Source organism: Toxorhynchites rutilus, chromosome 3 (genome assembly GCF_029784135.1).
Source record: "Toxorhynchites rutilus septentrionalis strain SRP chromosome 3, ASM2978413v1, whole genome shotgun sequence".
NCBI lineage: Eukaryota > Metazoa > Arthropoda > Insecta > Diptera > Culicidae > Toxorhynchites > Toxorhynchites rutilus.
This window is the reverse complement of record NC_073746.1, coordinates 175,390,655-175,411,293: the sequence shown is the minus strand read 5'-3', so window position 1 is coordinate 175,411,293 and position 20,639 is coordinate 175,390,655. Positions and strand designations below refer to the sequence as shown.

Here is a 20,639-nt window from a genome sequence, read left to right as displayed (position 1 = left end):
GACTTTGCAACCACTTTGTTGACTTGGTTTCCTGGAGTTGTTTGTTTTTTGTTGTACTCGTTTTCGACCGAGAGGTATTCGAGCAAAAAGTGTCGACGGTCGTCGGCTTGGCGGATGGATCAGCAGCCAAAGCGGGAACAACTTTGTTATAAATTGTTTGTGTTGTGTCTCAATCAATGGTGGATAGTGAATTAAGCTGTACTTTGTGAAATGAGTGGGTCAAACGAAATTGATAGATTGCGAATGCCACCTGGGTTAGTCGAGCGAAAAGTGTTCCGTATGTTTTGGTCTGCAAAAAGAATATTGTTTTATTTTTGATACTCAATCATTTTAGATAGCATGCTTGATTATACCAAAAAAAAAAAGAAAAATATTCTATTGAACATTTTTTAAGTTTGAATATTTTATTTCAATTCGAGTTAGTAATGTTGCATTGCTCCAAATTATAGTCCCAAAATGCCTAAAGTGATGTCACTGTAAGCACAAGGAACGATAAGGACTCACAAAGAATGTGATATGTGATATAAGAACGGTAAATTGTTGAGAAAATGAATCGGTATAAATATACAACTTCACGCTTTCTAAAGTATCCCGACAATTTTGACATCCTTCGTGTCGTCAAAAGAGAAAGAAGAGACTACTATGAATGCATGTCAGATCAAACCTCATTTGTCTCTCCCGTTGACCAAACGAACAATTCTTCAGATATTGAGCTTGAGCTTGGGTAGACTGTACAATTCGTAGTTGCTCTCCGTGATTGACCTGTACTAACCAAATTGCAATCAAAATATCTGTGGTATAAACGCAAGGGTGACGTAGGACTATCGTTGATTTAGTGATTATTTGTTTTTAGTTGCATCTGAATCAATTCTGAAAGAATGAATAAATGAATATTTGGCGTTACGCTACGTTGGAGGCACAATATTCAGCAAAAGAAGCAACCACACGAAAGTTGTATAATACATTGCTTGTATTGTGATATGATTTGTATTCCTATTCCAATATACAAAATATCGGTTGCATCAAATCAGTCTACATAATTTTTGCGTTCGCTCATCCTTTCTCACAATACCCATTTCTCGTTTGAGAAATTGTTGAGTAAACATCGTTTGCCAGTGCACGTAGAGCGGGAATTTATTCTTAAGATTCATTGCACCTCTAATAAATTGCCGAAATACGTAGTCTTACGCTGATCGCACTTGATTGAAAAATCACAAAACCAAATGTATTTGGTCGCAGTATTATATGGATAGAAAACATAATAAACTCTTTCGCTTGATGTAATCTTCAATTCCATAGGGAACTGGCAGATCATTTTTCAGCAACGATAACATCTTTCCGGAATCTTCACGACGCTGGATGGCAACCAAACGAAAATAGTTCCGCACGTGTATGTGTGTGTGTGTGTGGCGGCTGCTCCGATGTCTCCGATGTTTTTCGATGCTGATACCCTCTTGGTCGCCTTCTCTTCTCCTTCTGATGGATCGGCTTTTCTGCGCTCCCTCACAGTTCCAAACAAACTGAATGCGTTTCAGGTCAGGTCAGGCCAGGTAATGAATCCTTCGATCCCTCGATGTCTTGTCGATGTCCTCACGAAAAAATTAATGCGTGTCACCACCAGATTATCGCTTAAGTATGCTTTTTGTCCGTGATTGAATCGAAAGAAGGTGTGGTTTACGATGGCAAATTGGAAGGCAAACTAAAGGCGAATGAACTCTATGAGTTTGAAACTTTCAGCGGCTGAGTAATAATCGATTGAAAATTATATGATTTTTGCGATACGAAACATTTTCCGTTGCGCGCGCATCCAATATTGGATACGAATATATCCTACTGATGGGGAAGAATAATCTTCAGAGGCTTTCCTGCTAATTGTACTTGACAATAACAATATCATCTTTCCAGATTCTCTTCGATACTCGAAGCCCACCAGTGGTTGATGCTAACTCGATAACCACCTGTTCATTTCACTTGATTGAAAATTCACAAAACCAAATGTATTTGGTTGCAGTGTTATATGGATAAAAAGCATTAAAATAAACACTTTCGCATGAATGTATTTTTCAATTCCAAGGGCAACTAGTAGATTATTTTTCAGCAACGATGACATCTTTCCGGAATCTTTTCGATGCTGGATGGCAACCAAACGAAAATAGTGCAGCGCGTGTATGTGTGTGTGTGTGTGGTGGCAGCTCCGATGTCTCAAGCGGAACCGTTTGTGGCATCGCTCTCCTCCTGATGGATTCCCTTCTGGCCTAAGGTGCACAAACAGGCTCTTGGTGACACCGTTCATCAGCGCTTTCATGATGAACGATGTTAGCTTCACCACAACAGCGACAACATGCTCCAATCGCTGTTCAATTATAACTGAGCGGATTTTCGAGCGGCGCTCGCTTATATACCGATTGGCGATTTCAATAGCCTGTTTTGAAAGCAATTTTAAGGCTATTGAAACAAGTTTTTGGATGAAAAAGTAACAAGTATATAACGCGTAGACATTTTATCTCTCGGATGAAGTGTTTATCATACCATTTCGTTCGGTTGCTTAGGAGCTATTAACGCTCAAAATCTCGGTCTGCGGCGTAACGTTTTCGTTTTCGAAACTTTGATTTTACACCCCGATATAGAAATGAAAGACGTAGTCCTACGTCAAAAAACTGTTTTTTCATGGTTACCCTAATGCAACTTAGATATTGTGTGATACACAATAATAGTACGACCGATTTGAATATGTGTTCTCTCAAACATATGATCACATCGGGCGAACGCTTAACTGTGACGTCATAACAGCGATGTGAAAGTCACCGACACCGCATAAACCTTTGCTTAGTAATCATTGTCCATGGACTTCACTTTCATCACCAATGAGCGCGAGGTAAGACGTTTCTCCGTTACAAAAGCTACGCTGGGTGATTCCCTAAGAAAGCTATATTTATGAAACTCACATTGGCGATCCTGCCAGGAGTTGCTTAATATAGCAACATTTAAAATCCTGGAACCTGATTATTTATTGTCAATGTTTCAATAAATAAAAAAAAAATGCGAAAAGGGAATCACCCAGCCATTCGAAGAATTTAGTTTATATAATTTGCTACCTACGTAAAACGTAAAACCAAAACCATTGTAGCGGAGCGGGATGTCCGCGATCAGACAAGGCCTTTTTGTTTCTGCGAAACGGGATGTCCGCAGCGATTTGACGGGATGGAATGTGTGAAGTTGTGGCGGAACGGGATGTTCGCAATGATATGGCGAAACAGGAGGTTCGCAATAATATGGCGGAACGGGATGTCCGCAGTGATGTGGCGGAACGGGATGTCCGCAGGGTTCCATTGTGATGAAAATTGAAGAGGAGTACCCTCAGCATTTTGGCGGAACGGTATGTTCGCAAATTTCTTGTAGCGCAGAAAACTATGTTTGAGCTGAACGCGATGTCCGTAGAGTAAAGTGTCCACAATTGAAACTGACTCAAATGTCGTTGCAATCATCCTTCTAGTGGGACTGAAAGCCCACATTGGATCCATTCAGTCTCACAGATTCATTCAACCAAGAACTACCACATGATTAACTGTACTAGCACAATTCCATGCTTCATGTTCCTATGGGTTAGTGGTAGTTATACAGCTTTTTCTTTGTACGGTGTTCATCCCTAAATGTGAGAGATCACCGGAGAGGATATTCTATATTTGATCATCACTTAAAATGTGCAAGATAACACTATAACCATATCGGTGGTTGAATAACACGAATTATTAAACCGAGTTTCTAAAAAAATATAACGAAACGTGTACAAAAATTCAGAACGAGATGAAATCCAACGCATCATGATCGTGTAGAACCACTTGCAGTGGTAGATTCGGCTGCGAATTATCATGAGGATATTGAAGGCTGAGGATTACATTGCAAGGATCCACTGTACACCGATCACGAGCATCGTCTGATTCATAAACTCATCGCCTGGGGAGAAGCAATGTATCTCGTTCAATCTGTTCACCATTGCTATTTTTTGTCATTGATTGACACAATAGGAACAAATATTCTGCGTTAGTGATCTTTTAAATCAGTTTCTCTATTTGTGTGAGATGGCTGACACAGTTTACACAACATTTCTTATCGTTGCAATGGTTTGATTCGCCATCTTCACGTACGTGTGGCACATGAGCTTCAAGGCAACCGGAATGATTCATGATCGAATCAGTAAGAAAGGATAATAATTCCATTCAATTGTGTGGTCCTTGCCTCTGGTTCTGACGATTACGATTATGGTTCTGAGTGAAGGAAACCTTGTAGTTGGAACTTGTTTCGTCGATTATGTGAATCATCCCATAAGAAAAGGGGTTCTTCCAGATCCTGGGGTTTGTATGCCCATCATTGGCGAATACTTTTTGTGGACGAGCACTTAAGTTGGAAATCCTGCAAGGAAATCATTTCAGCTCGTGTCAACAAGAATATTTGATAGACCATCGTTCGGATAGGGATCTGTCGAGGCAACAATTTTCTGCCATTTGCACGAGTTCAAAAAATATCGATATCGATATATCGATATTAAAAAAAAATATCTGGCAAATGACATTGAGGAATTACATTCTTCGCGGAATATCATCGCCATACACAGACTTGACAAGTGCGTGCAAGATTCAGCATCGATCGAGTGTCATTATCCTCCAAATTGTTTGTTCATGTGCGGTATTGTATTATCGTAGGTATGCCCAAACTCGACCATGAAAACCTGGGGTCATTATTTTCGGAGACGCTTCAGACCAGACGTCGAGGAAACAGTTTGCAGGTGTCATGTCCTTAACCCACACAACACTGATACGAAAAAACAGAGAAAAATTACCTTCCACTGAATGAATCTACCGTGTTTCTTCAACGTTCTAGATTCTCCGGTCTTCGGCAAAGTGTCTTGTTTATCAGTTAATTTTGTTTTCAATCAGTTATTATTTTCTTTTGCATTCCATTCCGCATCGATTTACTACAGGGGAATGAACAGTAGCATTTTTTTTCGGTATTGCTCCCAATGCAAATACAACATTGCAACGGTGGGTACCCGATGCACCATCAGTGTGGAGAAAATCAAGTTAGCATGAATTGAGGATTGTTTGGTCGCAAATTGAAGATTATTTTCAGTAATACTGCGTATTTAACAATCAAGTTAGTTGTTTAACCGAACCGATTACTATTATTAGCATAGACAATTCTTCGCTTTTATTTATTTATTTTTTTTGAGAAGGGGGAAGATGTGTGATACACAATAGTAGTACGACCGATTTGAATATGTGTTCTCTCAAACATATGATCACATCGGGCGAACGCTTAACTGTGACGTCATAACAGCGATGTGAAAGTTACCGACACCGCATAAACCTTTGCTTAGTAATCATTGTCCATGGACTTCACTTTCATCACCAACGAGCGCGAGGTAATACTTATGACAGACATACAGCTGTACTTGCGTTGTACTTCGAAAATTGTATGTCTGTCACCATGTACAGCGCTAGAACCATGCAAGCAACTCGGTACAATCGCTGTACCTGTACCGACCTATTTTACCGCTGTACATGGCTACAGTTGTACTGTGCGCAGCGCCATAGACGGTTAGTGGTGGGTAGCATGAACAAAACGAATCAAAACATTTGGTATACATTCTTTTCATTGACTTTCTCTTGAGTTAATAACTTAGATTGGAAACATATTTGTTGTGTTCGATAGTTTAGACGCTAAATAAAAACCTTTTTCATTGAAATATTGGTGAAAATACAATGCAATAAATTCAAACTTCTGATTGTCAGTCTGACATGCGGTACAATGTACGACCAAAGTATGTGTGTAATGCTATCGTGGTATCTGTACAACGCTGTACACGTACAGCGCTAGTACAGTTGTATGTCTGTCCATGGTATGAGACGTTTCTCCGTTACAACAGCTACGCTGGGTGATTCCCTAAGAAAGCTATATTTATGAAACTCACAGATATAAAGCGCAAAAAACAACTTTGTGCGATATATTTGTTCTTTAGACAAAAACTGTCTTCAACAAAGTTGTTGCATACAATAGAGCGCTTATTTTTATGTTATCAAAAATAGGGTGACCAAAATTGTCGATAAAATAAAAAAAATGAAATAAACTTTCTTATCTTTATAGATAGAGATAAACATAGTTCAACTATGTTGTAGCCCCAATCATTTTAAACAAGTTTGTAGGACAAAGTTTTTTTCTATCTTTCAATATAATCGATTTAGCGCGTTTTTTTCTAAGTTGCATTAGGGTTATCATGAAAAAACAGGTTTCTTGCTTTAACTTTTATATTTCAAATTCTACATCAAAACTGTCTTCGTACGACTTTTAGAGCTTATCAGTACCAACATTTTGCGATGCAGAACGTGTCAATATGTTAATCCTTCTTAAAATTATTGATGTTCTTGTTGAACAGTGATATTGATGAACAGTTTTTTTTCATGGTGACCCTAACGCAACTTAGAAAAAAGGCGCTATATCGGTTATTTCAAGAGATAGAAAAAAAACTTTGTTCTACAAAGATGTCTTAAATAACTCGGACTACAACATTGTCCAACTATGTATTCCTCTATCTATAAAGATAAGAAAGTTAGATTTTTTATTTCATCGACAATTTTGGTCACCCTATTTTTGATAACATAAAAATTAACGCTCTATTAAACAACTTTGTCGAAGACAGTTTTTGTCTAGAGAATAACTGTCGAGCTCGAAACGCTAATTTCCACTAAAATGCATCTCCTGGACCTTTGTGCATTGTACTGTCAGTAGTTTTCAAAAACACTTACCCAATATTGATGAATTTTTCCTACGACTGATATTAAACGTGTACATCTGGAAATAGAAGATGAAACAAACAGGTGAGTACAAAACGTCATCACACGAAAGAAATATATATTCACATTGCATAACACCTCAGTAATAGAACGTATGATTGAGAGATGCATTTAGAATGACATCAGCTGATGCTGACAACCGTAACAGCCGGGAGACGTACGAAACGGGGAGAAAAAAGCGATAAAAATAACTGAAATGTGTTGAATAGAACACGAAAAAGGCATCCATCGTACGAGCAAACAGCTACCTGTTAATTAATATTCACTCATTGTTATACCACCACCACCGCAAGACTCTGATGCAAAAGGTGCAGTTTTTGAAGGCGGTGATGTGGGAGGAAAGGAAAACTGTCATCATCATCGTCGTCGTCACCGCCGTTGTATTCAACGTCGACATCAGTCAATCTCCGGTCGGGAATTTTACGCCCGCCACCGAATAACAACGCACACACACACATACACGGAAAGTCACGTCTATTCATAGAATAATAACTCGCAAGTAGCTATTTTTCTTCTAAGCAGAAGCCCGGAACCCGGCGCACTATTGTATTTATATTCGAGCTAGCACATCTGGCCCCAGGGCACCCCAGGGGGGAAAGAGACAGAATGCCACAGGGACCGAAAGAGTGATGTTAAGTTTATTCAAAGCACATCGCGGCGCGGTCCATCCGCTTGGAATCATCACTGCAACCGACGCATCCAGAAGGGCCCCTTCGACAACGGCCGACAGCAACAGGGTGACTCGAGGGATTTCCTCATCCAGATAACAATAGCAACAGCAGAACCCAGAAGAGTACTCGACGTCGCAGCGGAGATTTGAACCGATTGATAACATTGTTGTACGCTTAGCTTCATCCGATTGGTGCACTTTTTAAGTAGACCAGGTCTACCATACGGAATTGTTGTTTGTAGTGTCTACACACAAAAAAAAGAACAGTTTGTGTGCTTTTGATTTTGATTACGTACTTGTGATGGCAACTGTCGTTTTGAGCCTCTGTCTTATGTTCTTCCAACCAAGATTGAATTCAATTTTGAATAACTTTTGAGGATTCTTGAAGCTACAACACTACACACTTTTATTCATAACTTAGCTGCAATTTCACAGCTGTATTTGACAATATGGAAGATAGTTCAGAACCTCATCTATCAGATTCTATGGCGAACTTAAATTGGAACGTTTTTGCAGTTGAGTTATTAACTAAAGAAAGAAATGATGAGGAGAAATCGATCCAATCACTTACACCCCTTTCCTTCTGAGCCCCTCATCGTAGTGAGTTGTGGGGTATCATACGCACGAAATGATGACATAGAATTAAGAGGCTCAGAATGAAAGGGGTGTAAGTGACATGTTCGATTTTCTCTTCATCGACTTCCTCTTTTGGTCATAACTTAGCTGAAAACGCATTCCCAGCTTATTTGACAATTTGGACGATAGGTCAGAATTGTGGATTTCCATTATCCACAATTAGCGACTTCGTCATATGTCCCACGATTTTATTTTAGTCTTATTAATGCCCTAGACTATTGAAGGAGAGGTGTGATAACTGCTACTTGCCTAAATATTTTCTAGCTTTTAGTACATTATTATGTTTAATCACAATTAAACCGTTTAACATAATTTTTTTTTTAATTTTATTTATTTTGGCTTAACGTCTTTACAACATGGCCTGATTCACAATTTTAGTCCGTTTTCGTCGCCTGAGTCTGTGTTGATTAGTCCGTTTCAAATCTTCTTGTGTATCGTTCGTTGCTTGGTGTTTTTAGTGGTGCGGCTTGCAAGGCCTGCGACAAACCCCACTATCTCGCAGGAGGACCATCGTGATATTGCTGCTTTACGTCCCGAGTACCACCAGGTCTAGGCAAAGACGCTTATAGCGGCGTCATTTCGTTTAGAAGAACTGTTTCTGGGTTTTTGTGGCTTTTCTTGGGGACTGGCAATGTCCAATGCTCATCCCACCACACCCTAGACAGTTCCTCTTTACCAGTACAAGCCAGAAAAACGACCTATGACGAATGGGGAATCGAACCCGAAGTCTCCATCTTGGCAAGCGCAACGCTTACCACTAGGCCATAGACTGCATATTATTGCAAACTGACATTGACGTTGTTCTGAGCTGGTGCAGAGAGAATGGTATAAGTGTGAACATAAATAAGAGCAAAACGATCACCTTTAGCCGCAGTCGATCTTCAGTCTCACACCAATATCTGATCAACAATACTCCATTGGAACGCGTACAGTCCATTCGCGACTTGGGAGTTATAATGGACTCTAAACTTCGTTCTCAGGAGCACGTTTCCATCAGTATTGCCAAAGCTTTTTCCGCACTTGCATTCATTCGCCGTAATGCTGCTCAGCTAACCGATGTATATGCACTGAAATCGCTTTTTTGCGCATTAGTGCGTAGCATTATAGAATACGCTGTTCCGGTTTGGGCACCTTACCACACGTATCAGATAATCCGCATTGAACGCATCCAGAAGATGTTTATACGTTTCGCACTTCGAAACCTGCCTTGGAATGATCCACTAAATCTTCCTGACTACCAAGATCGTTGCCGCTTGATTAATCTCGAGCTCCTGTCGGTACGACGACTAAGGCTGCAACAGCTGTTCATATTCGACGTCCTGACGAACAACATTGACTGTCCTGATATACTACGTGAAATTCCACTTATTGTACCCCCTCGCCAGCTGCGACACTCCGCTCTAATCGCCATTCCTAGGCACAGGAATAATTACGGATACAACAGTTCTCTATGCTCATGTCTCAAAGCTTTCAGTGCCATCTGTGATAAATTTGATTTCCATATAACCAGACAATGTTTCATCGGTAGACTTAAAAATTTAGTATAGGTACCACCGAAGACCGAATACAAATAAATAAATAAGGACCACCAAAAAAAAATTTCTTTCCTTATTTTATTTTATGGTTATGGTCCTCTCGCAACCATAGCTTCCGAGATGTTGTACCATTCGGTACATTGATTGGTTACTTACTTCAGAAAGATAGCGATTCTGTTAGACAATCTTCAAGGGGATTCTGTTACCACGAAAGATTGGTTTTATAACAGTTTTGCTCGTTTCTACAACCTTCGGCAGCGTTCAAGGCGTCAAGTTCAAAAGAGTTGCTTCCTTCGCCTCAGTATCAACGCCGGTAATTTGTCATGAACAAGTGCCCAGCATATGGTGTCGCATACGTATAACTTATTTTACGTTTTTTTTTCGGTTAGATCTCATATCGAATTTTCCCCAGCTTGTGGTCTTATTTTTGACCTAGGACTACGTCTTTCATTAGGGTTGCCAAATCAGAAAACAGACACACAATTCTGTTTTTTAAGCATTTCTTAGAATTATTGAGGTAATTTCACTCGACTCATACTGGAGGTATGAAGGTCACTGTTCTAAGAGATATGATTTATATCATTTGAACGCTCGTGATTGACGAATTCATTGAGAATATCACACAACTTTTATTGCTGGGTGCGTAACTCAAGGCGCATTCATGAAAAAAAAAGTTTCAGATGCTACATATTTATTTATTTATTTTATTTTATTTAACCAGAATACATGACATAAGACATTTGTCTTTTAAAGTGTCACTAACGCAGCAAAATTGTTCACACAATGACTAGCAACCATTACTACATATTATTCAACTTAAATCTAATCTATTGATTGAAAAATGATAAGCAGCCATTTTTGAACATTACTTCATGTTTAATACTTCTTAAATTGGAAGGTAAACTATTCCAGTTCACCACACTCCTCACTATAAATGAATTGCCGTACATAGCTGTACTATGGATAGGTACCACAAGGTTGCAGGTCCGCTGACTGCGAGATAGATGTAGTTTGGAGAACAAGTAGGAAGGTCTCTGGCGATTCAATATCCTGAATAGAAACAAACAAGCACGCATGTTATAGAAGTTACGGAAGGGGCAACCAATTAGGTCTTTTTGCAAATGGCGCACTGTAGCCATACGATTTAATCTGAACACGTATCTCACACAATCGTTCAATGCCACTTCTAGCTTTGATCTCATCGCAGAACTCATGTTAAAGTGTATTACATCTCCATATATAAAATGCGGCAGTATTAACGTTTTAAACAGCTTCATTTTGATGTTTTGCGGAAAATCAGCAGTCGTTGTTCTCAGACTACGAAGGCAAGAATAAATTTTGCCACACTGCAACGAAACAGTTTTTTCCCATCCAAGGTTGCTCTGGAAGATGACACCAAGATTATTTGCATGATTACTGAAGTCCAAGTCCGTTCCCTCAATATTCACTCTTGGTAATCTGTCGAGGAAACGAATATTTCCGAACATCAAAGCTTTCGTCTTCGTAGGATTTACTTGAAGTGTGTTCTCTCTTGCCCAATGAATTACTCGTTCTAGATCACGGTTAGTACAGAGTATTAATTGCTCAGCTGACATGCTAGGCTGTATACAGAATAATTGAACGTCATCGGCAAACATTTGCACACGGCAATATCTGAGCACATTGGAGAGGTCATCAATGTAGATCGAGAACAATAAGGGTCCAAGTACAGACCCCTGTGGCACGCCAGAGGTGACCCGCAGGCTATGTGAATGAGCATCTCCACAATAGACAGTTTGAGATCTATCTGTAAGGTATGATTGTATCAGCGAAATAGCATTCTGGTGAAAACATAATTCAGTGCGAAGCTTCATACATAAACGTCGATGAGTATGGTATCGATGGTATCGAATGCTTTCGAGAAATCAAGAAGAACTAGGAGAGTATTCTGCTTCTTGTCTACTGCAATTGCAATGTCATCATAGACTCTTACCAGAGCTGTTTTCACACCTTGATGTCTTCTGAAACCCGCTTGCTGCTCTGAAAGTAAGTTGTGTCGATCCAAGTATGAAGTGATCTGTACTTTAATAAGCTTTTCAAATGCTTTTGATAAGCCACAGAGTAGGCTTATTGGTCTCAGATTATCAATGGAACGTAAATTTTTCTTTTTCTGCAAGGGAATCACTTTTGCATTTTTCCACTGTGTAGGAAACGATGACGTTTCAATGACTCTGTTGAACAAGTAGGTGATTTGATTGATTACGAGTGGCGTGATAATTTTCAAAAATTTAGTTGAGATGCCGTCAGACCCAGACGAATTTGATTTGATTTCGAAAATAGCATTAACAACTTCATAATCATGCACTTTCTGAAACGAAAAACCTTCTCCAGCGTCGAGGGTCGTCCAAGGTTGCACATCGGTGCCATCATCTCTGGTGAAATGACTAGCAAAAACATTATTAACTTCATCCGGATCATACGCGCAAGGCTCCTGTGATTTATTCTTTCCTCCGATGCCTAAGCCTCTTAGCTTCCTCCAAATATCTCCCGACGAAGTAGATGATCTAAAGTACTGGTTCAGCCTATCCTGCTTCGCTCGCCGAATGAGTGTCGTGACTCTGTTCCTCAGCCTCTTGAACACATTTCTTTTCGCATCTTTATGTTTAGACTGCGAGACCTTCCAGTTTCTATACGCCAGATCTCTCTCTACAATTCCTCTGCGAATAATATCACTGAACCATGCATTATATCGTGTACGTTGTCTGGCAGTCCGAATAGGAATACAATAGTCATGAACTTCTGTGATATTCGTGATGAAAAACTGAGTAGCACTATCGATATCAGAAGAGTTGAAAAAGTTCTCGCATGGAATTTGGTCCACCGTTTCACGCAAAATCATTGGATCGAAGCTCGTGTAATCTCTATATGTCTTCAAGACAGACAGTGGGCGCGTATCGATGTCAATGAAGCAAAATATCAAGTCATGCTTAGAAAGACCGGGAACAGACACTTGATTTAGAACTAGTACATTATCAAGATCATTCGTGATGATATAGTCGATCAGCGACGATCCATCACGATGGAAGTGTGTAGGTTCAGTGTTGACCATAGAAAGACTAAAAGATTGCAACATGTTGTCTAGTCTATCTCGTTTCAAACTAGGGCGAAGCCAATCAACATTCAGATCACCAGTTAACACAACGGTGCCACAATCTAAAGTAAGATTTACCAACTCATCTCGTAGAAAAGGGGATAGTTCGCTCTCAGGAGGATTATATATTGTAACGACTAGTATTTTTGTATCTAACAATTCACACTCTACGGCAATGCACTCTGCCATACTATCACTCTGTTCAGAGATAACGGGAGCATACACAACCCTATGCTGGATTCCTTCTCGAATATACATAACGACACCACCGCCTCTTTTATACACACGGTCATTACGAGCCAGGCGATAACCAGGTATTTGAATCATGCTGTCGGTTATTGCATCATGTAGCCAAGATTCAGTAAAATTATTTTATTGTTATAGCTAATTCAGGGAAAATAACCTCTCTCACTTATAGTACAATGGCCTTGATCTGTAGTACAATTTTGCCGGAAACAATAATTCTCTATACGGCTATCATGTGGCCGTAGTGGTGACCAATGTTACCCCTCATGATTTTAGAATCACCTTTTCTGAATTATTATATAAGTAAGCAAAATCAAAAAGTAAACTTAAACAAAAAGTAAAAGTAAACAATGAAATCCTTCAATTTTGTGTACATTGTGTTTGATTGCACACCGTGGTTGGTGATGGTCGATGGCCGTCTTACCCCGTCCTCCCCTACGCTGTCGCTAGCGTATACATATTGCATCTCGTCTGGGGAAGATTGTCAATCTCTTTCTATACCTAAAACAGTGAACATCGCTCATTATGATAATTTTGTATCATCTTCGTTTTTACTCGAGCTGTGTACGCGAGCGAATATTTCATTCACTGTACATCTGGAATTGCAATCAACACATCAGAGGTGGACAAAACAGTGCATTTTGATGAACGGTTCAGTGTCTAACCGTTCATTCAAGTAATCCAGTTCTTTCGAACGGTTCACTCACTCTTTCGTACAGCGAAGATAAATGTCAAAGCAAGTATGAAAAATAAGTGTGGGATGTTATGTCGGAGAGTTCTGTTCATACACAAGATGTTGTTTGTTAGCATATAACTTATCGCTCGAATTTAGCTTTTTGCTTTTTTTCTGTTGAAATGTTATGTGTAATTTGGTTTTGTGTTCCAGTCATCAGGAAATGTATCGTTAAGGAATGTCTTGACCCTTTATAACGCCGTGGAAACTAGGCAACAAATCGACTCAAACTTCAGAGAACATAATCCTTACATGAAGAATAACACATATTTACCTGTCATTTTTTTTTAACTATTGAAGCAGTTGAAAAAATTGGTGACAATATAATTGCCTCGGCCCATTAACCCCAAAAACACTTCGCTTTATTGTGTCTTTTGTTATACAAAAATCAAAATAATATTTCTAGTACAGGGAAAAAAACTTTTTTTATATAGTTTCAAAGTAAAGTTTTTTATAAGTTTCAAAGGAAAAAAAATAAAATTTATATTTTTCATCGAATATACTATTCGTTTTATTCAAAAAACTACATGATTTTATACAGTACATCCTAAATAGCACATTTACTATGACAAACTTATCAACTAAATGCATTCTCAACGTAAATTTTCGTATATAGTATATAAAAATTCCTGCCGGCGCTCTTAAATCGTGGCTTTGTTACATAAAATGATTCCCAAATTAATATCGTACATTTCTAGCAGCGATGCACGGAAATGTCTATAGGTGCGATACCACAGAGGCAACACTACACAACCAGAAGCATGACACTTGATACTTGCGAATATTGCAATTCTTGTTATTTACATTAGTTGACAAAGATATATTGAAGTGTGCAATAACGGTGGGTGCTGGTGGAACAAATATTTAACCGTATGTGTGTGTCAAATGTGAAAAGGCTGCCCGAAGCGCGATACATACTCAGTGCAAGAAGCAAATTGCGACATATGTATTGTTCTCGTAAAAACAAGAAAGAATCGATGCTTCTAGAACTGCTTCTACAAAAATTAACCCTATTCAGGGTCACAGAAACTTTCTACTAATGAGATCTATGGATAATATCTGCAATGATAAACAAGCAAATTAAATGAAACGAATGCGTAGTCCTACGTCCTAAGCGGTCGTGTCTTGGATAGGGTAGGGCGGGGTTAGTTGGTCATTTATGAATGAATTTGGTTATAACTTTGTAGTACGATGGGTTGCGTTAGAATGGTATGTACCACAATGAAGCTTACCTTTTACTCTTTCAATGAAAAACCCAGAGAATCATTTGTTTGATATTTTTCTTTTATTTAACGTCTTTATATTTCACAATAAATTGACCAACCAACCCCACACACGGTGTAAGTTGATCAATATATAGGGCATGTCTTTCATATAATAGACATGTTATTTTTGGTCAAAAAGAGGAGGAAAATTACATTAGAGGAAAAAACGCTAATTATTCGACTTCATTATTAATTCCGATCAAAACAAAAACAGGTACCAAATATCATGTTGTCAAGAAAAAAAACAAATTAATGAAAATTCAAATTCTCATTGTATCTGAGAACTACATAAAAGTCTTCAAAAGTCTGGCTCGGCTTAGAATAGCAGCTTCCGGCTTTTTAATGGATAGCGTGGGATCTTTTCCAGCCATTTCGTCTCTCTTCCATATATCTGACATCAGAATCCGGAACTTTGAGGGGCACAGCTAGGGATGTCTGAATTTTTCGTTTATTCGATTATCGATTAATCGTGGGGCTATTAGTAAATATTCGATTCATTCGAATAATTGTCTTTCACTATTCGATTAATCGAGCGAATATTTATTTCTTGTTATCTAAATGAACAGACATTTATAATGAAAAACATTTTGATGTCATAAATTTTAAAGTAACAGTAAATATAATTTTAAAATAAACATGGTGCAGAATAATGGTTTTTGAATAAAACGATATTTCAATATATTGATAAATTTACTATTTCATGATTTTTTGTGGACGATTGAAAAAACAGCACATCATGGAAATGATGCACAGTATTTTTTGTTGTACCAACAAATATTTTTTTCTGTTAAGAATTACCTGTTCTTCGAATGTTGTTGAAATAGCAGATTTGTTTGAAAATTTTGGTGTGCTCCTATAACTACTAGTTCCAATGAAATATATTTGTAGAACCATTGACCGCTAGTATTGTGGTATTTTTCTTGGCACTCTGAATTTGAATACTACCACTTTAGTACGGGAGCTTAGACCACCTCCTTCAAATTCACCTTTTATTCCTGCAGACACTAAATTCTTCTTCCCAGTCTCCTCCGCAACAAGGGAATTATTTTTTGTGCTTCGACCGTAAATGGATATTCGATAAATTTCGACAAAACAACGGGTAAACAAATTTTGCACTGTATTTTTGGGAAAAATGGGACACTTTTTCATTAATCGCGATTACTGTGATAATTATTCGATCTATTCATATTTTAATTATGCATTATTCGATACAAAATTACTGGATTAAAATTGCAGATATTCGATTATTTAATCGACCTCTCTACGCACAGCCGGTTTCTCGTACAAAAATTTTTTATATCAAAATATAGATGATTTATTTTTCTTTCAGAAAAATTGTAGAAATTAGTCCATTATAGTTTTGATGAATTTACGTACTTTTCTTCGGATACCCTCCATCAAAGGGTGAACTCTCTGTTGGTTGATCTCAGTGGCCGTTTTATTCCACGATCTCTTCACGTCTGCAGTATTCCAAGTCATAGCATACATCGCCATGTGCCACGAACCTTGACATTTATGAACAACACAATATCTCAAAGAAAGTGTGATCTACATTGCTTCCTTTCATTTTGAAGATTGTGGAAGTCCATAATCACATAATCACTTGAAGCCAGGTACGGACTATACGGTGGGTGCAATAAGACATCCCATCCGAGCTCCCGTAGCTTCTGGCGGGACATCAAATATGTGTGAGACCGAGCGTTGTCCTGGTGGAAAACAACTCCATTCCTATTGATCATTTCTGGTCGATTCTGGTCAATCGCCTGCTTCAAATGGTCAAGCTGCTCACAGTATAGAACCGAGTTGAGGGTCTGCCCATAGTTGAGCAGCTCATAGTGGGTGATTCCCTTGCAATCCCACCAAACACACAGCAAAACCTTCCTGGCCATCAATCCGGGCTTGGCGATGGTTTGGGCCGGCTCACCGCGCTTCGACCACGACTTTTTTCGCTTTAGGTTGTCGTACGTGATCCACTTTTCATCACCAGTCTTCATCTTCTTCAAAAATGGGTCGAGTTTGTTCCGTTGCAACAGTGCATCGCAGGCGTTGATTCGGTCTAAAAGATTTTTCTGCGTCAACTCGTGTGGCACCTATACATCCAGATTTTTTTGGAATCCAATCTTCTGCAAATGGTTCCAAACGGTTTTATGGTCTATACCTAGTTCCTGGCCAATCGAGCGAGTGCTCACATGCCGGTCTACTCGGATGATTTCAACGATTTTATCGGATTCCACGACGGATAGCCTACCAGTACGGGGTGTATCTTCGACAGCCACTACATCAGAACGAAATCGATCAAACCAACGCTGTGCTTTGCGAATCGTTACAGTATCGGGTCCATAAACTACACGAATTTTTTCGGCCGCCTTCGTTGCAGTTTTATCTCGCAGGTAGTAAAAACGTAAAATATGGCGAATTTCTTGCTTGGTGGACTCCATCTTTGACGCGCTATAACTTGAGACTGAAAAGGACAATCACAACACTCTCAAAACGACACTTGTAGCACAGATTGTCGTCTTTAAAGAGCCGTATAGTATGACCCGATGCGATAAGTACAACACAAGATATGTTTAAGTTTTGTCATATATTGACAATATACGACATTTCTTTTTCCCCAACCCAATACATACTAGATCAAAACTATCAGGGTGGATCTTCGTAGCCACTTGGTTACGCGTTCGCTTACCAAGCGATCGATCGTGGGTTCAAACCCAGGGCCCTCAATTGTGACCATCTTTCGTGTTGTTATAGAATAACTACGTCCACGCAACCATCATCAGCGATGGAGATTGATCCATGGTGGAACAAAGATCGATTTATCCATACAACTGCGATGCTCTGCAAGAAACATCGGGCTGCTGTTCTATAAATAACCCAACAATGTTCAATATCAATTGTCTCCGCTGTCCGGTCTGCTGAACAATGGAAGAACAGAAAGAATACCCTTACGCCTAAATGGCTACTACTATGTAATTTACCATAATGTAACGGAACAGAAAAACCTAACGCCTAAATGGCTACTACTACTAGTACCTACTACTATAGAAACATTAACATTTACACATGTACACGATTAAAACCCGGCTCTGTTACAGCTGAAATGCTAATGAGCTTTATAAATAAATGGGATAAAAAAAACTATCAGTATTTCGCGGTGTAAGTTTACCTTACCTTGTGGGATAAAATGATCGTATTTATTTTAAACTTATAAGATTAAGTTCAAAACAATAAAGTTTAAGAAATGCCTAAGGGTAGTGTTCCGGATCATAGCCGCGGAAACTATCCGTTAAGTGGACAGAAAACTGGAACGTATCCTCGACGATTGGTTTTAATCAAACTCGATGAATTTAATCCAAAATGGATCCTTTTGGATGGACGCCAACTTCATAGTATAAAATAAAAAAGGTCGACTCCGCTCAAACACGTCGTATCCCGAAGATGAACTTTGTTAAATTGGATGCTGAACCAGATACAAAGAATTATCTCTTTTGAGATTTATAAATTTTCTTGCTTAATCTTGCGATTTATCTTCTCAATTACAGAGGAACTTCGAGATAACGTACATTTTACCACGATATAACGTACACATTTTCAATGTGTAAAAAATATTTTCGGAATAGGTACTGAAAATTTCATACTTAGGGTAGAGGCTCCCAAATTTTTGTGCATTCTAAATACGCCGATTATAGTCTCATATCTGAAACAATAGCCCCCAACCAGGAATTCCATATGAATTTTGCATTACATGCTCTGCAGTATAGCTTGAACACTTGTGCTGAAGAATGAAGGTGCAAGCGGTCATTTGATCTATTTACGCTTAGGATTTGATTCTGGTAGAATCCAGAATCCCAGTTAATTTTATACCAGCGGTCGTAGTAGGCGTATCTTAAATAATTTGACAGCAAATTATTTGGGAAACCTGTATCTTTCGACGGTGAAAATTTCACGTTGATCTGTTTTGTTTCGAAAAATTTGTACAGGATTGATGCCGAGAGAATAAATTCTATTTGGACACCCACATAAAATAATCTGTCGGGGTCAGGTGCTAAAATCACGAAATCGATGAAGGTGGCTAAATCGGCAGTGTATGATGTACTGTAACGTTTTCGTGAACGTGCAAGTGTTGTTCTGATGGATCAGATGACGCGTCTTAGTATAACATACGATCCAATGGCCCCTAACACTGCCCAACCGAAAAATCTTGGCAATTGTGAAGCGGAATTGCGGAATTGGTGCCAAAGTTGTTTCTGATTGATAAAGCCGCAACAATGGTTCATCGTTCAAACTTGCAAATTTTGAAAAACAAAATGTAGCTGAAACGGTCGCTTCATCGACCCTTCCAACATTCAGCGAATCACAATCCATCAGTCTTCGGAACAACCGGCGTGCGAAGACCTCATTCCCTCGACTCATTAAGACATTAAGATTAAGAACAAGGGGAGGGCATTGGTAAATGCATCCAACCAGCCCCGCGTGGCTTCGATGCGTGATTCAGTTTAATAATTGAAAGTTTTTTATATTCAGTTCTGTCATATCGACGTTCATGCAACGTACACTTACATGAGGCTCTCGTTCGTTTTTTATTTCTAATTCTGGGCGGCACGCGATCGCTCGGAACCTCGATGATAACAAGAGATCATGTGACGATAGTTGTTTGCATGCGCCGCAAGTACCCTTGATTGTTCACTCTGTGTAATTTCCCGGGCGGATCGTGTGCTATCTCCCCATGGCCGCCGCCACCGCCACCAGAGACGAGCACCTCAGTCAGCTAGCCCTAATGGGCGAAGGCGACCACAAAAGCGATTAAATTATTGTCAACTGCAGGGGCCCGGTGATGACCAACGATGATGTAATTCTCGCCCAGCCGGTTGTGTTGGGTATATTACAGCCCGTCCAAAGGCATGCAAGTCAGTCATCAAGACGCGAGTGATCATTGAGAATGATTTGCGCTTATTGCAGGTTGTGTCTGTCATGCCGGAGCAGGGTTGGCGGGCACTTCATGAACTTCATCTGCATTCAAAATGATATTTCTCCTTAACATTAAAAATTGATTCGTATCGAATGATTCATTCAGCATTTTATTGATCACACCTACTCACCACATTCGACACTTTGCTTGAGAGTCGGAATTTTTAATCATCAATCGGTCGGTTCACACGTCGAAATGTTTTTCTGGAGAGGATATTACGCTAACGGGAAGTCGCTGTAGTCGTTTATGGCGACTATTTTATGACATCTTCTCTCGATCGTTCCCACTTCCGAGTTTGGAGCTTGGGGCTTCTGTACGGTGGGTTTGTTAGAACGAGCCGATAGTAAAATAATCGACGCTTCTTCCGTTCCATCGCCGCCGCCATGTCGTTTTCACCAGTTCTCATGGGTGTGAAGCGGCAATGCCGCCCAAATTAGAATTTGATTGTAAGCAACGGTAAAATGTAGCTTTATGACGTAAGGTTGATCATCATAAACGGTCATATATACGGTATCCATATAGAATGGACAATTTTTTCCCTGAAACTCATTTTATCGTATTCTCCAGTGTGACTTCACTGCAACAATGTATCTGGAGATCATGCCGA

General features: G+C 39.3%; 1 protein-coding gene across 3 annotated transcripts in view; it reads right to left on the bottom strand.

Annotated features, from left to right (window-relative positions):
• Nucleotides 1-20,639, bottom strand: part of LOC129775912 (uncharacterized) — a 580,006-nt gene that overhangs the window by 385,532 nt on the left and 173,835 nt on the right. For all 3 annotated transcript variants that reach the window (XM_055781160.1, XM_055781159.1, XM_055781161.1), the window contains exon 2: nt 6,801-6,846. In XM_055781160.1, coding sequence (XP_055637135.1) covers nt 6,801-6,846 — 46 coding nt within the window. The remainder of the gene's footprint in view (nt 1-6,800; nt 6,847-20,639) is intronic.